Source organism: Echiichthys vipera (assembly GCF_963691815.1).
Source record: "Echiichthys vipera genome assembly, chromosome: 9".
Taxonomy (NCBI): domain Eukaryota; kingdom Metazoa; phylum Chordata; class Actinopteri; order Perciformes; family Trachinidae; genus Echiichthys; species Echiichthys vipera.
In genome coordinates, this window is record NC_139834.1 from 26,834,739 (window position 1) to 26,847,742 (window position 13,004).

The 13,004-nt window shown below is 37.2% G+C and overlaps 2 protein-coding genes across 4 annotated transcripts in view; one reads left to right on the forward strand and one right to left on the reverse strand.

The window, feature by feature from the left end:
* itchb (itchy E3 ubiquitin protein ligase b) overlaps window positions 1-521 on the reverse strand; it is a 29,171-nt gene extending 28,650 nt beyond the window's left edge. For both annotated transcript variants that reach the window (XM_083920064.1, XM_083920063.1), the window contains exon 1: window positions 384-521. The gene's annotated coding sequence lies outside the window, so the exon portion shown is untranslated. The remainder of the gene's footprint in view (window positions 1-383) is intronic.
* A 3,654-nt stretch (window positions 522-4,175) lies between these two features.
* The window catches only part of calcrl2 (calcitonin receptor-like 2), a 32,101-nt gene continuing 23,272 nt past the window's right edge, over window positions 4,176-13,004 (forward strand). The window contains exon 1 of one of the 2 annotated variants that reach the window (XM_083919664.1): window positions 4,176-4,296. Coding sequence is in view for 1 of the 2 variants with exons in the window: in XM_083919663.1 (XP_083775789.1) it covers window positions 4,247-4,296 (50 nt within the window). In the remaining variant the exon portion in view is untranslated. The remainder of the gene's footprint in view (window positions 4,297-13,004) is intronic. The other variant, XM_083919663.1, reaches the window with a different exon arrangement.

Genomic DNA, 13,004 nt, shown 5'->3' on the forward strand with positions numbered 1-13,004 from the left:
CCATTCTACATTGCTTTTTTGATATGCTAAACCATAATATGTTGGTAATGATTACATAATTTAATCCAACTAGGACTGGGTAACGAGCTAACGCTAGGTGAGTTAGCCGCACAGTAAGGGACAGTATGTGCTGTCAGCTAACACACTTCACTGACACTAACGGTGTGTATTTATAACAGTGGCGGTGTGGCCACAGGAGTTTCTCACTAACATGTTGAATGTCAGCTGGTCGCCAGTCCTGACAGGCTGCCATCCCAGCCTGGCTAGCTGCTAGCCTCTTAGCTCGTGTCATCATCATGGCTGTCTGGGAATCCCAAAGTCCAACGGCTGTGGCAAAAACCAAATACCACCGGTGAGAGATGTAGTTATTAGTAATTACGTACCCGGATCCGAAGGGAGGCTCTTAAACCAAACTGGGACCACTGCAGCGAGCTTCCAGCCCCCCGTCGGCAGGATGTTTAGGTTTCAGTCGGGTCTTCACTTCAAGGAAGAAGAAACTTCCACCATCTTCGAAAGCTCACGTCACGTGATCGAAACAAGGTGGGGCGCACGCTTCTCCCCCCCTTTGCGCTGTGATTGGACCAGAGTTGGAGCAGGATGGACCAATGGACGTCCAGTAAACATGATGACGCATGCGGAGGTAGAATTGTCTCAAAAATATTAATACATATTGAAATTAGATGTATAAATATGCATACATTTATATATATAAACAAATATACAAATATAAAAGCCTGACACATATAAATAAATGAACTAATTTGTGTAAATAAAAATGTATTGTCTCAAAAATATGAATACATCTCGGAATAATATGTATAGATATGCATACATTTATGAATAAAAATACAAATATACAGGTGTAAAAATGTGACATACAAATAAATAAACTTCTTTATATAAATAAACGTGTTTTGTCTCAAAAATATTAATACATTTCGGAATTATATGTATAGATATGCATACATTTATTAATAAAAAAAAATACAAATATAAAAATGTGACATACAAATAAATAAAGTATTTTGTATGAATAAACTTGTTTTGTCTCCAAAATATTAATTCATTTCTAAATTATATGTATAGATATGCATACATTTATGAATAAAAAATACAAATATACAAATGTGACGTACAAATAAATAAACTAATTTGTATAAATAAATGTGTTTTGTCTCCAAAATATTAATACATTTCTAAATTATTTGTATTAACATACATGCATTTATAAATAAACAAAATACAATATATTTGTGAAAAATTACGTAATCGAGAGAAAAGCAAAAAAGTGATCCACAAATGCAGAATCCAAACGCAAATTCAAGCATTTTTGTTTTTTAAATCTTGAAAATATTTTTACAAATAAACTGTTATTTATACAAATCAGTTTATGTATTTGTATGTAACGTTTGATATTTGTATATTTGTATTTTATAAATGCATGCATATTTAGACATATCATTTCGATATGTGTTAATATATTTGAGACAAAACATGTTTATTTATACAAAATAGTGTCAGTATTTGTATGTCACGTTTTAACCTATTTTTAATATTACCTCTATTTTTTATCTTAAATTATTGTTCTGTGTTGTTCTGTTATTGTTCTGTTATTGTTATTGTTATTGTTATGTTTAGGTTTGTCCTGTTAAATGTCTGGAAACTGTGAGTAAAGCATGAGCCGGAGTCAAATTCTCTGTATGTCCAACATACTTAGCAATAAACCTGATTCTGATTCTGATTCTGATTCTGATTCTGATATTTGTTTATTTATAAATGTATGCATATTTAGACATGTCATTTCGATTGATCTTTTTGAGACTATTCTTCTTCCATACACTTAAGGTCCTTGTTGCAAATGGGAATGAAAAGACTAAATAGATTTTCAAGTGTCATGGACGGATGTTTCATTGCAGTGTTCAAGTGAATAAAAACAAAATGCATATTCGTGAGCATTTGAGGCCCAAAGCTGACTAAAACTTAAATTAAAGTGCACTATATACGTTAAACTAGAATTTGTAATTTACAGATTGAATCAAATGCTCTCCGTTGCACATAGTTGAAAGCTATACAGCACGACATATTTGTTTTGCATGATGTGACTTGTATGATTCTCCACTCAAACTAATGTAAAACTAAAAAAAGTCACAAAAATACCTTAATGCAGTAGTTGTAGCAGCAACTTATTACATGATGTGCACTGATGTGATACTTTGTTATGACTGTAATATAGAGCATACACAACCCGTAGTCGTTTAAAGTACAATTAAATACTTTATCGACGGCTTACAGAGGAACAAAATTGTAACAACTTGGTTTTGCTGGTTACATATGTGCTGCTGTCCTCAGGTTAGATGTTTCCCAGCAACAAGTAAAGGCAGCATTTATACAAACCCAAATATGTATAAATGTATAGCCTATAATTTAGGAATATCCACCTCCTCACATTACATTATTTATATTGAACTTGCCATTACATGTTGTTAATGACGTTGCCATTACATGTTGTTAATGGCATTATACATTAATTATATTTTCTCCTGTTTTTAGATTTTGCTATTTACTGTATTTTTTAAACAATACTGCACCAACTACAAACAGCAGATGGCATTGTTGTACTTCACAGCAGAATTACTATGGGTTGCTGCTGTAGACGATAAAGTATATCATCATTATTTTCTGTTTATTTAATAATCTAATGATTATACATTTCCTCTATGTGTTTTATAAACTATTAGATATTATATTATACTAGGCTACATTGCACTTAACTGTGAAAATAGCAGTGTTTTGTTTTTCTTTTTGTTGTAAACAATAGTGGCTGCTTTTTCCTGTTTTTATTAATGTCACGTTATTGTGGTATTATTATTATTTATTGTTATTATCATTATTTATATCATTAGTCCCTTTTCTATTGCGAGGTGTGGGTCACTCAGACCAGATTTAGGGCTCTATAAAAGTGTCTCTGAGTAACAGAGAAGAGCAGTTTGGTACCGGAAGTTCTTCATTACTGTCAAAATAAAAGCATCGAATTTGTCAAATATCAAGTAAAATTATTCCTTTTAAAAAATAATGCAATTTCATTCATGTTTACTCAGTTTCCTTAGTGTCTGAATATGCTTCTGGCTAACCGTAACTGTGAATTTGTGTGCTAAATAATGACTTTACAGAATCAGTGTCAGACCATACCATCAGCACTGCTCCCAATAGACTATTGACCTCATCCTGTACCCTGCACTGTGCAATATGCCTGTACTAAGGTCACTTCTGTTTTGCACTATTTGGTCATATTTACTCATATTTATTTACTTCACACTATATTATTACAAAACAAACAAACAAGAACAACCACACTATATCATGTGAATATGTATATATTTCTATTTCTATTTCTTCCCTTTTAAAATTTTATTTTATTGCTTATTTTTGCTATTTTTTGTAATATTCTGTTGCTGCTGTGACAAACAAATTTCCCTGTCTGCTGGACATTAAAGGTTTTCTGATTCTGATTCTGATTCTGATCATTGTAACCTGTAGTGCCCAGAGGTGAAAGTAACTCACAGGTTAGGATTTTACAAACAAAACATGATGAATTTATACAACACGATACCAATGTGTCACATTATGTACGTAAAATATCTTAACCTACCCAACAGTATATAAAACAGTTCAAATCATCTCAATCTCAAAAATGCTAATTACACATGAATACATACGTAGTAATAATACTATAATTAATTAAGTAATTTTACTTTAGATACTTTCAGTAGCCGATAATACTTAGGCCTACTTGTGCATCATTTACAATGCAGGACCTTTGCTTGTAGTTGAGTATTTCTTACAGTTGCTACTTTTACTTAAGTAAAGGATCGTGATACTTCTTCCAACACTGCTACTGCCTAAACTTGTCTGACGTTCCTGCCTGTTATAGGGAAAGTTTTCGTTGCCACCGTACTCTACGGGGGAATTGTTGGCTCTATGTAAATCATAAATAAGTCATAGAGTGTGGTCTTTACCTAGTTTGTAAAGTGTCCTGAGATAACTTTTGTTATGATTTGGCAATTGAATTAAACTTCACCTCTGTTCTTGGAGTTTCCCAGTCAGTGTTTTATTTTGAAGGTGACTACAGGGATGTGTTTATTTGCTACTGTGCCCAGCTTGGCTGTTGTATCTGAGTGGTCGCGGTTGGTCAGTGTTGACAGAAGAAGGGCAGCATGAGTCTCTTCTCTGCTCGGATCAAACAAGCATGGGATTATTTACAGGAGCAGACAGTTTGACGGCTCACTCACAGAACAGGTAAGCATCAACTCTCTGATTTTCTCTCAGTTAAACAGACAACAGTCCATGCGTCACTCATTGCAGCTGTTTTATGAGACTTAACAGTGGTCAAGTCAGGATGGGATGTTTTATCCTCATGAAAAAGAACTGCTTTGCAACAGTCAATATAATATTGAAAGCCAACTGATTAAAACAAACAGTCCTAATGTGTAACAATTGAACTTTTATATCACAAAAAGTGACTTTAGGAAGATTATGGGGATTGTAAAGTGTGCCTTATGTATAGAACAAAGTGCAACACAACAGAAAGTTTTATATCTCTCTCTATTCACACACACACACACACACACACACACACACACACACACACACACACACACACACACACACACACACACACACACACACACAACACACACACACACACACACACACACACACACACACACACACACACACACACAATAGATTTAATTAAGTCTCTATAGAAAGACTATAGGAATATGCAAGGACTGTTTATTATCACAAATTACATTGAGGTCTGTAAAGTATACCATTATCTGCCAGGGACGCACTAAAGGTTATTATATTAATATGAATATAATATAATATGTTTTCTTCAGGGTCGTAAAGTATGTCATTGAGGATGAATGCAGGTTGAAGGAAGGTCACACCCTGAGTTGGCTCGTTGCCGGCTTCTACAGTTGCAATTCTAAGTACCATATGAATAGAAATAGAATAGAGTTGAGTAAAGTGTCGCTGTGATTATCTCCACTAATATGAAACACAACAGATGGCCAATGAGTCCCTTGGTCAACGTTCAGGAGCCTACAGTGAGTCAACACAGTTTAAAGGGGAATGACTTGACAGTGAAGATGGGTATTACTGCAGTGATTTACTATTTTACTGTGTTTCGAGCTATAATCAGCTTCATATGCAGCAACGTTTGAACAGAAATCATGTTATAGTATTCGTGTAACCCAGCGCTGGGAAATATGTCCAAAATCTTCAGTCCCAATATCAGTCATTTTATCTCTATGACGATATATACATCACGATATAACATGTATTCTGGTAATTAAATTAAGAAATATTATTATATTATATTATATATATCAGTAATAACGACATGGTGAAGCCTATTTTTGTTCACTCCAGCAGATGGTTTTTGTGTAGAAATGATGTAGTAAATATATACAATACAAATTTTTTATATTCTTTTTACTACATATACTACACCCTTCTTGGCGATTTGATGATTTTGAGTATTAAAACCGAAACTGCCATTATCAAATGATATTCCCACAGGTATTTCAGACGCCATTTTCGGAGAAGTGTGAGTTCATGTGCTCATTATTGCCAATTAAGATGTAATTGTGTATCAGAAAATCTTTAACCAATCTCTTCCACAATATTGATTCCAGTGAAAGCTGATAAATGATCATATTGAATTATCGTCCATCCCTAGTGTAACCCGAGGTGCAGTCGTTCTGGACTAATGAATTCAACCTAAACATTAACGATGGTTTCATTCAAAATGATGAAGAATAAAAAAAGAAGCTAAAACACATTTCTGTTACAGCAATTTGACAAAACTAAACAGAACGGTTCAAATCAGGCCGGATTCCAGTGGCGGAGCATCTCTTCCTTTTCCTACACTTCACTGTACTTTACTGTAACTTAGTTCTGTAGGAAGTGCTGCTACATTTTTAACACTGTTATCACTTATCGCTCCTTATCACTTATTTAGTTTGTACTTATTTTATTTCAATCTGCTGCTAAACTGCACGCTGCGTATTGTTGTATATTGTATAAACCTACGTTTAACCACAATGTCTGTTGCACTCTGTCACACTTAGTTATTGTTTGATTTATTTTATGTTTTATGCTTTATTTTGATTTGATTATGTTAGCTTATTGTTACTCTGATCCTTTCCCATCTTTGTATTGAAACTGTTGCACAATAATTTCCCTCGGGATAAATAAAGCTTCTTGAATCTTGAATCTTGAATCTGAAATTCAGTCCCCTTCCAAAGCACCATCACAGAGTGAAACAATGTAGGTGACATGGGGGGTAAAGATACACAAGGCTGCCCTGAACCTGCTCCCAGCAGAGTGGATGCGCTGACATGCGTTTTGTTATTTCCTCTCAGAATTTGCATTTCTCCCGGTTCATTTTCATTCACCTTCACATGCACATTAGCAATCACCACAAGACTTGCAGGAGCTTCTCTCCTTGTAGAAGTCATTTCGTGTGGTTTGCCGTGCATAATCCACACAGAAACACTGTATATATGCATATGCAATATTATTCCTTACTTGTCGCTCTCTGTAATAGACTGGCACTCACTAAAATTATTTTAATACCATCCTCAGCCTCTTACTTGCCCCCGCAAAATTTGCAAGGCAGCTTTTATTTCACCAGCAGAGGCTATTTCCGTGTTTGCTTTGTGTGTTTCTGTCTTTGGTGGGTCCATTTCACCGAAGTGTCTTTGGGAGTACCCTTTACCCCTCTGCCTGGGGTTGCCAAGTTGTAATCCTCACACCCAAGACATCGATCTCAAACCAGCTCCTTACTTGACTTTTGAATGCCTGACTCTACAGTCAGTGTGTCCGTGGGAAACTTTCACCCCACCCGTGCCCCAGCGTGTCTTTGACTGGAACAGCCTGCTCTTGCCAGGCAGCTATCAGTGTATTAATAAGTGTTTTGGCAGCTACTTTGGTCCCTACCCCCAACTTGCTCTCCAGTCATCCCCCCTTGCATAACACAAACAAGCCAACAAGCCCACCCCCCCCCCCCCCCCCCCCCCCCCCTCCGCGTACCTGAAAAAACTTGTGCTTATTTTCGGCCCGGGGGGAAGATAACTGACACGACAGGGTTGCATACAAATAGTTGCAGGGGTTATAGTTAGAGGGGCAAAGAGTTCCTATTATTTTGCCCGGTAGGAAATGATCATCACATGCTTGGGTTCACAAACAATAACAACTCCCTATATTGTGTTTATTTGATGATATAAAGCTATAGGAAATCTGACTTGGTTCTGCTTTAACAATGAGAGCCATCTTGTTCTAAACATTTGAATCGCATCCTCATTTTTACAGAGAGGAAATGTGTGAGGGTTTTTTTTTGTGACAACGATGAGAAAGCTAGATAAGGAAAGACCTAAGTGACATGAAATGAGAAATGGGATAAAACAAAGAAACAATGGGAGTAGATGCTTTGATGATGAACGTGTCAGGCTGACCATATCTGAGAACTGTGTCAGGATGTGCTGGCTCCCACACTGACTGATAGGTGGGGGAGAGACTGTGGTATTGGTGCTGGTCTTGTTCTCTCTCACCATAGCCTACAGGCAGCTGTCCGGGGCGGGAGCTTGAGTTTTCTTGGCTGGAGGAGTTAAGGAGATGTTGCTATGATCATATTATGGCTTGACCATCGTGTCTTGGGAGCAATGCCTCTCTGTTGTGCAAAGTGCTGCTTTTATATCTCCAGGGACCAAAACATACGAAATGGCGTAGCTCAAATCTGGACAAGCTATTTTTGGGTCCAGCTATGGGAAAATAACCAAGTCCATAATCACGCATACATGGACAGCTAGGTTTCTGTAAATCCTGGTGCTGCTGGTGGGCTGGCCCTCGTACAGGTTTTTTAAGGATCAGACTGTGTTAAGCCCGCTTTCCACAGAACTTCTGGCCAGAAATACTGGACTTCAACACTGGGGATATCCATTCATTCACAGTGCAAACAGATAGAGCCCAAGAACCGAATGAGGGATGCGCAGAAACCCGACTTTATATCATGTGCAGATCAGCTCATATTCCACAAGTGTTCAGCTGGAAGACTGAATCCCAAACATTCGCTCCTGCAGGTTCAAGTACCCTGTTGAGCTGTAATCGAACCTCCTTGTGGTCGTTACATAACAGGATCTTGTGTGTTGACTGCTTTTTGACTCTCACTGCCACATACTTGGTTAGCACAACTTTTTTCTTTAAATGTGTATTGCATTTCAAGGTAGCTACCCCATATAAATAGAATCAGAGTAGAACCGGCATTCAAGTCAACATAGGCTAACTCATTCTATTTCTATGGTCAGTGCAGTCAGTGCTGGGGGCCGTTTTCTTTTGAACTAGTCCAACGACAACAGCAAACAGTTCAATGGGTGTTCTACTCCCATTCTGTTTCTATGAGCTACCTTTAATGATGCATTATTCCATAATTTCAGTATAAAGATTGCATCAGTTGAATGTGTTATGTGAAATGGGTTAACCCTTTGAGAAACCTACATAGAACTGTTACCCAACTCTGAAGTTGCTTTTTGCAGCACATTTAAGTTTTGTGCACATATGAGTCTTGCACTCACACTGTCCATTCGTACCGTGCCCAAGCACGTTTCACGGCTAACGTCTAGTTTGTTTGACCAGTGTGAGTTACCTAGACGCGGTACGCTTGCCGGTCTGTCTTTGTCTCTCTCTCTCTCTGTTCATCAGTCTTTCTTTTCTCTCTTTTCTCTCTCCTTCCCCCCCCCCCCCAGTGGTGCAGATAGATGTCCATCCTCCATAGACCCTGGTCTGTCCGACGTTCCTGTCTGTTATAGGGAAGGTTTTCATTGCCACCGTACTCAATGGCAGAATTGTTGTGTCTATGTAAATCATAAATAAGTAAGAGAGAGTGGTCTAAACCTACTCTGTAAATTGTCCTGAGATAACCTTTGTTATGATTTGACACTGTTAATAAAATTGAATGGAATTGAATTTAGAGGGAAATAAAAATTAGGTTAAAACACATGCTTGTAAGCATTTGATGCTTTCCGACACGTAACTGCCATCATAAGTGTGTTTGCTTTGGGGTGTGTCTGCCCCCTAGTGGCCCAATTAATCCAACTTAATAACTTTAAGATGTTAAAATGAAGGGTATTGTAGAAATCTAGAACTAAGTTCCGGCAAAATGCAGTAATTGTTTTGTAGTAGCACAAAGTCCACACAAACTCCCCAGCTGCCTGACATGACAGTGACAGCCGATCAGCTTCAAGCATGCTCTAGCCATACCCTGTAAACACCATCCAAGCAAGAAAAATGAGCTCTGGGCTACTGTTCAGCACCAGTAGAGGTTTTCTTTGCTGTGTCAACTGGTATCATCACATGTGTGTGCCGTCACAACAGAGTTACTGTTTATTGTTCTGTGATGAAGGCCTTGAAAGATAACGGAGGCCTAGCTGGTGCTAGACTGCTGTGTGTGTGTGTGTGTGTGTGTGTGTGTGTGTGTGTGTGTGTGTGTGTGTGTGTGTGTGTGTGTGTGTGTGTGTGTGTGTGTGTGTGTGTGTGTGTGTGTGTGTGTGTGTGTGTGTGTGTGTGTGTTTCAATTGTTCCATTTTGATTTGAATCATATGAATTAATAGTAATTACTGAAAAAGTGTTCCAGTTCCAGGATCATTTCATTGTGCATGCTGGAGCCAACGTACGTTTCATTATAGTTACACAGGCCTTTGCTTCAGCGGCAAATCTAAATGGGTTTTTTTAGAACTTCTTTTTTATCAGTTATCAGATTTTTTCAATGTATAAGATGATAGAAACATTAAAACCTTTGCAAAAATATAACTTGAAATGATGACATGCTGTTGCTTTGTATTGTAAAATCAATTAGGTTCAATGATTATTTAAAAAAAGAATACAATAATTGCAGCTCTACTTCAGAAGATAATATTTTGGACTTAATTCCGTAATAAGGAATGTCACCTTTCAATGTCTAACATTATTCACAATAAAAGGGTAGCTGTGTCCCCTCACTATGAAAGCCCTCTCCATGTCCCTTTGTGTCTGTGTAACAATAACAATGACTTATTTTCAACTTGTTGGGCTGTTTAGAAGTGCAGAGGGGAGAGAAGGGAGGAAGTGTTTGCAGGATGACAGAGTTAGATAATCATCCTCCTAAACCTTCATCCTTCCTCTGTCTTCCCTCGCATTCATATACATACAAACATACACACACACAGGCACTCTTGGGGTTTGTGGTTGTCTGGATCCTGGGCTAGAATATAGATAAAGAGGAATAATGTGTGACACATGCACCAACAGACACTTCTCTAGTCCTTATAGCTACAAGAAGCAGCTCTGACAGTTTGACTGACTAACGGTGAACTAGAGCAGCTCATTAGAGGAAATGTCAGAAAGCTATGGAGTTATAAATTCAGTGTCAGTGCTGAGTCACTAAATGGTCTCCCTGAGCAGATAAGACAATGAGCCAAACTCATATTATTTAGCCGCTTTCTCATCTGAAATGTAATGTGCAATGAACAATGAGAGATGGAAGTAAAGGGAACTATAATTTATACTTGGGTGTAAGGTTAGGCACCTTTTACAGCATACGTCCCAGAATGAGGTGAATTAATAGTAGTAGTGAATCGTATAAACTCAAAAACTTAAGTCCAATTTTGAAGTTTATATTTCAGGGAAATATTTTTCAGATTAAGATTTTACGTTAAAAAGTGATTTCACTTGTGGTTACCGCGGTTTCATGTTTTGTCTTATGACAATTGAATGTAACAATGTAACGGGTCCCTTGTAGGGGCATGTGATAAATCGTATAGTGTAAACTGCGGCTATATTAAATGACAATATCGCAAACATTGAGGCTGTCATGTAATTGGACGAATGAGGCGAGTGTTTGTATCGGGAGGGCAGCAGGAAACAAGGAAAGAGTCTGTAGAGCAAAATAAGTGCTAAAGAAAGTTTGTCTACTAGTTGTTGGAGAGCTGTCAGTAGATGCAAGCCGAAAGCTTTATGTGTGATTCTTTGCATTAAAGGGTTAAATTGAGCGTTCATGAAGTGTTCTAGAGGTGATATAAAAATACTGAGATATATATCGCGCATTGAGATATAGCCTAATATGTTATTTATAAGCCATAATGCCTAGCCCTAGTTCCTTGTTGCTTTTGAGTTGTTAACAGTTCCACCAAAAGATGTGATTAAGATTACCCAGCAGGTTGTATTTTTAGTAGTTATGAATGTTTATCATGCACTGTCTGGGATTATTAATTGAAGATATGTTCGTTGGCCACATGTGCTTTTTCATTTTTAGCAAATATAGATGAAAAATTGTAGTAGACTGAGTGGGGGTGTGGAAATGATATATGTAAATTACAAATCAGCTTGTAAAAGTTATTTAAATATTTAAAGTCTACCAAACTTAATAGTGTCAGATAGTTAGGTCAGCTCGACACAAAATATGATCCAACTGATGGTAATTATATATAATACAAATTAAAGAAAAGCATTCATTTAACATAGAAAAACAATCAGTTTAGCATAAAACAATCTAATATATATAACATCATATCAATATTTTGAATTATTATAAGAATGTCATGTTGGTTTAACATATAATAATGGAACAGGAATATATCAATTTCAGCAAACATTACAAACAACTTTAATATGTGCAACTGATGTCCATAATTATTTTATGTAAATCCAACAGACTTTCAGTTTTTCAGTGGGTGTTTTCCCACTAAACTTCTCAGATAGTTCATTCATGTAACTGTTTGAGGCCTGTAGAAGTAGAATTTTGCAATATTTCACAAAAATGCAATAATTCAGTCCAAAGTCCCCAAAATAAATACAGTTGTGACACAGAACTTTGTTTTTACTTCGTTCCAACCTCATGAATCAGCTCATGACCTTCGAAGTTTATCGTGTGACCCTCTGTAGGGGCTTGACCCCTGGGTTGGGAACCAGCAGACTTTACACTATCTCACAGTGTATTAGTAGATTAATGAGCTCCACACCAGCTAATGTCAAATAATATATGAGTCACAGGGGATCATTTTTCAGCAGAACCAGATCATTTACTGTTTATGCTTTTTAATTAAATGCTTAATAGTAATAGAGGACTTTTACATTGTTGTATTTTACTTTCACTCACAAAAAGGATGTGGATACTTATTTCACCATCATCACCGTCATATTTACATGAATTTTGAGTTTGAGTTTTTTACTTTTCACTTTTTTGTTGCTTGCATCTCTGGAAGTGTGTCTGTCTGTCTGTCTTTGTGTCTGTCTTTGTCTCTCACTCTGTCCATCTGTTTCTCTCTCCTTTTCTTCCTCCTCCACCGGTGCAGACAGATGTCCTTCCTCCACAGAGCTGGATCTGTCTGACGTTCCTGCCTGTTAAAGGGAAGGTTTTCGTTGCCACCGTACTCTACGGGGGAATTGTTGGGTCTATGTCATGGGTGTCAAACTGATCCAGTAAAGTGTTCTTGCTTGGTTGGAATGAAAACCTGCAGCCACACGGCCCTTTACTGGATTAGTTTGACACCCCTGGTCTATGTAAATCATCACCACGAGTGTGGTCTTTATCTACTCTGTAGTTCGAAGACCTTAGAGTTGTCGATGTACAGAAAATGTATTAATTTTATTAATTGAATAATTATCAATTCAAGATGTCGACGATGTTTCCATTCTGGTTCTAGCTTCCCAAAGGAAACTATTTGCTGGTTTTAAATGAAAACATCCCCTTGGAATAAATATCAGCAAACGACTCGATGGTGAAAATAAGTGTTAGTTCCAGCCCTAGTTTGTGGTATTGGCTCTGCAGAGCACATTCTTGGTCAGCTCTGGAGCGGTTTGCTGTATATTTTTGCTGGTGTTGTGTTTCTGGTGTTTTATCATATCTCAGCCAAACACTCCCATCAGCAGTACAACTCTCAATTGTTCTTTTGAGTCAGACTCGT